The sequence below is a fragment of the Teleopsis dalmanni genome, chromosome 2 (assembly GCF_002237135.1).
Source record: "Teleopsis dalmanni isolate 2A chromosome 2, ASM223713v2, whole genome shotgun sequence".
NCBI lineage: Eukaryota > Metazoa > Arthropoda > Insecta > Diptera > Diopsidae > Teleopsis > Teleopsis dalmanni.
Window position 1 is genome coordinate 177,027,172 of NC_051847.1, and position 5,024 is coordinate 177,032,195.

Below are 5,024 nucleotides of genomic sequence, written 5' to 3' on the forward strand. Positions count from 1 at the left end.
TATTCTGCTTTAATAAATTAATAAGTTATGGTAGGGCAAAGTTGATTTTTTGAAACTTTGTTTATTATTTTTACAAGAATTCTTCTTCTTCTAGATGCCTTATCCACTTCGAACGTCTCTTGAAAAAGTCATCATGGACTTTTATTGCACCACTGACAAAAATTTTTCAGCCATGATATCTTTCTTAGATTTTTAGAACATTTGAATAATTCGTTGATTATTTTTAATATAAAAATACTTTATCTCTATCGTATATTTATATTTATATACTATATCATATATTCATATATGTATATATCATATATCATGATATATGATATCGATATCATAGACAGATTTAATTATATCCCTATCATATATGTAGGCATTTATTCTACATATATCCATATATATATTCACCACTTCTTAAAACAAATAGACCACCGCTTATTTAGGCATGACATAGTAAGACACCAAAAAGAATTAAATAACAAACAACAAAAATATTTATTATTAAAATCTCTTATAATAAATAAAATCTTAGTTAAATCTATATAAAATATAATTCTAAATAATCTTCAATAATGCAAAATTTAACGTTTTTTTGTTAATTTCCCTGATTTAGTTATATATTCCGATCTAACCTCATTCTCGCCAGGTATCTCAGGAAACTTTGTAGGAAACAAAGTTAAATAGAGCTCTAAGCATGTTGGATCGGAAGGTGAAAACTCGGACAATAGTTCAAAGATACTCACTCGTGGTGTTTCTACAGTTTGTGGCACATACTCCTTGCAAAACTTTATTTTGAAAATATTATTAGTTTTTGGCTTATAATCAAATCAAAAGTAATAAAAATTGTTTACTTACAAAAGTAATTATGCAAGAGATGAAGAAAAATACAAGAACTGGCATCATTTTGGACTTGAGAATGAAAAAGACTACCTGGGCAAAAGCATTATAAATAATACTTAACAATCCAATTAAGTTTTTCTCCGTACAACTGAGACAGATGTTAATACATTCTACATTGAAATTATCCATTATATATATAATGTCGTAGATATATTTAATAGTTGATTTTCTTTTATACAATTCAAAATAAGAAAACAAATAAGTATTATTATATTTTAAAAAATAAATCAATGACACATAAATCTTAATAATTTATTTTAATTTCAATCAATTACGCCAATTGATTTAACTTATACGAATGATATGTTTAGAAAGCACACGACATTTAATACTAATCATTGATTGTTACATATTTCGACAATATTTCGACAAGGGTATTGATCGAATCCGGATATAATTTACTACTTTAAATCATGTGTTGGAAATAAGTTTAGTCGATATTCTAGTAAACCCATATCGTATAACCCGTATGGCTTGTTCAATATTGATTTGGATTACCTCGTAATTCGGACTGAAAAAGAGAACGCAAAATATGCACTATGTGAATAGTTATCCAGATCGACGACTGATTCGCTAATTCAAATCACATGGTGGGAATATGTCTTATCCATTTTCTGGTGAACCCGTATCATATTTATGGCTAATGTTTCATTCGCTTATACGTTTTGCTTACTATCCTCCAATTTGGATAACCTCATAGCCCAAACAAAATCAGAAATAAAACAAATTTTTATTTTTAAAATAAGTTTCCACTTAAATAAAATAATTTACTATAATTTTAATAGTGACTTCCGCAAGCAAAAAGGATCAGTAATCCACATTGACTACAATTTTAATATATCCGATTCCATCACATACAATATATAACTATAAACAACAATTAATGTGCTAGTAAACCAATGAAAGTATAATCAAAAATATTCCTAAAACCTTCCCAATTAGATACAGAGTAGGTACTATGCCCGAAATGATTTCATCTTCTTGCATGGTTCCCCAATCAGCTATGAACTGTGTCCAACCTCACATAAAGCAGCCAAAAGTGCAACAAACAGTTGGCATGGTTTTGGCGTCACCCATAGTTTGGAATCCGAGTAAAATTTTATTCATCATTTACCTTAAAAAGGCCACACCTTCAATTCTGATCTCTACATTTGGGTCAAGAAATTGCGAAAAGCTGTTCCATATGAAGTAGAAAAAAGATCCAAGAGAATGCTTAGTGTCACAAGTCATTGATCACTATGGCAAAATTTTTACACAAGCCATATGGCAAAATTTTACGAATTAAAATGTTCCAGAAGAAAAGAATTGGTTTCGTTGAGAAAGTCATCACCGAAAATAAACCATATTTTTAGGTCAAAGATAAATCTTTCTTCAATTCAATTATTGAAATGTTAGAAAAGGGTTGGAATGATTGTATTACTCTTGGACAAAACTATTTTAGTGGATAAAGTCGAATTTGGCCAAAAAAAATTTTGTATTTTTGGTTATCATATGGACTTACCAACCGATATGTTATTTTATGAACGATTATTGCCAACAAATTATTCTAATTCTTTGCCTGTCGAGTAGTCGAAGACCACATTCACTTACCTATCTTAATTTAAGAAAGGTACATATTTAGGTATTACTTAAGCAAAAATAATACTGTCCAAAAAAATAAACTCATTTTTCCTGACTTTAAGTTAAGCTATACCCAGTTAAAAATAATATTTTAATTAAATTTGTTACCTAAGCTGATTCATATTTTATTTTAAATTTATGCATAAATTTATTTTAAATTGTTGATGTAGCAATATGATAATATTGTGATTTCGACCTTTTGTTATAAGCCACATCAATATCAAATTGACTTATAACAAATTAAATATCAATTTCATGATTTTTTTTCTAGTGCTGGAAATTTTTTTAGGGCTGTTTTTGTTTGAGCGGTATTTACCCAATTTGCATGTTTTATTAAGTTTTTCAAAATGTTTATAAGCATACTCGTTGTACCAACTAGCTAAAAGTATCAAATTGCAAATATTATCAAAAAAATTTTTAATATTAATTTCGATAACGAAAACATCAATAGCAAACAAAATATAATATGTCAATCATGAGAGTCAAAAAAGAAAAAAAATTATAATAAACAAAAACTAACAAAAAAAATCAAAATAATATTAACAAGGCACAAAATATTTTAAAACTTTTAAAAATAAATAATTTTAAAATGTTTTTTAATAAAATTTCAATTTGCTGCAATAAAAGCAAAACCACAACTGCAATAACAACAATGCGAGATCCAACTCATAACGATGTTGCCAGCAGCTATAACAGTTTTAGCAACAACAACAACAACAACAATGGCACGAACAACAAAAACAATATAATAGAGAATTACAAAACAATAGAAAACAAAAAGCGCAAAAATAAATTTTAAGTATGAATTTAATTTAATTTTCTGATTGATTTATTTTTTATAAAACTTTTTGTGCTAACAACAATAATGGTAAGGCAGTGCAGGGTAAAGCAGAGCAGAGCAGCAACAGCAAATGTAAAAAAACGGGTAGGAGTCATCATCGTTTTACACCAAAAACATCAACAACAACAACAACAATAGCAACAACAACCAAGGCAAATGCAATAAGAACAACAATGTAAAGTTAAGTAGAAAATTTCAAAGTTTTCCACAAGATTTTAAACTCAAGGGACATTTGGTGTAATGCAAACGCAAGCCAGCCAAGCAGTGATATGTGCCACAGCAGCAGCGTCCCTACATCGCCGCAGTTTCAATTTTTCAACGTTCCGCTGTTGAATATAAACAATCATGCTGCGTTGTCGAGTTGTCTTGAGTTGAAAAACTCAAAATTGAATTTAATGTTTAAGACTTTTGCCTCGGCTGTTTGGGATTTAATTCTAAAATTCTTTTATTTCTTGTTTTTTTACTCTTTATGTTTTGTTTTTTTTTTTATTTTTTGTATTTCCTTTTTTTTTTGATTTTTTTCTTTATAAAATTTTTATTTCTCCTTTTTTCTTTATATATTTTTATACACACTTTTTCAGCGAGAAACGAATACTTTCTATTTAAAATTTTTTTACTCCATTTTTTTTTTTTAGTTTTTTTTTTAGTTAAAATTGTGTTGGTTGCTTGCTGCTGCTGCTTCCTCTGTTGCCACTGTTACTACTGCTGTTTGCTGATACTTTTGACTGATGTTGACTGTTTGCCATAAATCATTTAAAGCATTTGTTTAACACGTTTCTCTTTCCTTACTCACTTCCTGCTTACATTCATACTTATACTACACAACTCTGTGCTGCTGTTGCCCTTTTCATGCGCTAGAGCTGTTATTGCTGTTCTTGCTGTAGTTGTTGTTATTGTTGTTAGCCTCGTTACATTTTCCAACACTAATCCCAGCATTAAATTCGGTTTAAAGTTACACATTTGATTTAAATTATGTCAGTACGGATGACTAAATTGCACGCTTCCCATTTTGCAGTTACACTTCGTGTACTCTTACCTTACACTCTCTCCCCTCTCCCTTCTTCCCAACGTCAATAGAATAAAATTTACAAATTGTTTTTCTTATTCCATCATTTTCACAAAATTTAATGAGTTTAACTGCTTTACTTATTTTTTTTTATTTATGTTTTATTTTGGTTTCAGGTACGTGACTCCCTATGCAATACAAATTGTTTCCTGCCAGGAAAAGTACATCATGTTGCATTTTAATACAGGTATATATGTACATATATTTGATAGAATAACATGAAAGCAATTTGTATAATTTTAGTTTTTGCAGTTCTTAATTTTACTATAACGATTCTGAATAATAATAATAATAACCTAAAGTAGATTGCAAATTCTTGCCTACTCTTGTTTTCCATAATATTTTATTATTATATTATTGCATCTTATTTTTTAAATTATTTTTATTTTATTTATATCTCAAATCAATCTTAACATATTTATAGACGTAATTAAAAATCATAAAATCATTAAAATATAACCGTTATTATTCACTAAAATAAATTTTAAATTTTATTTTTAAAATCAGTAATAAAACCAAAAAAAAACTTTAAAAGAAAGGTATCTTGAACAGTAGTGAATCACAACAACAAAATTTTTATTATTCATTAATTATTTGCATTTTCGG

General features: G+C 27.9%; 1 protein-coding gene across 1 annotated transcript; it reads right to left on the reverse strand.

The window, feature by feature from the left end:
• Positions 1 to 561: 561 nt before the first annotated feature.
• On the reverse strand, positions 562 to 1,049 carry LOC119686380. Its single transcript, XM_038100953.1, has 2 exons — positions 847 to 1,049; positions 562 to 776 (listed from the first exon to the last, which is right to left on the reverse strand). The coding sequence occupies exons 1-2, from the start codon at positions 1,018 to 1,020 to the stop codon at positions 573 to 575; spliced, it is 378 nt and encodes a 125-aa protein (XP_037956881.1). The 5' UTR covers positions 1,021 to 1,049; the 3' UTR covers positions 562 to 572.
• Between the last annotated feature and the right edge of the window lie 3,975 nt (positions 1,050 to 5,024).

Bases quoted from the DNA above. Each gene is read 5' to 3' on its own strand.
- LOC119686380 (XM_038100953.1), bottom strand. From the start codon at position 1,020: ATGGATAATTTCAATGTAGAATGTATTAACATCTGTCTCAGTTGTACG. The intron at 777-846 runs GTAAGTAAACAA...TTCAAAATAAAG, and splicing joins TCTCTTGCATAATTACTTTT to TTTTGCAAGGAGTATGTGCC.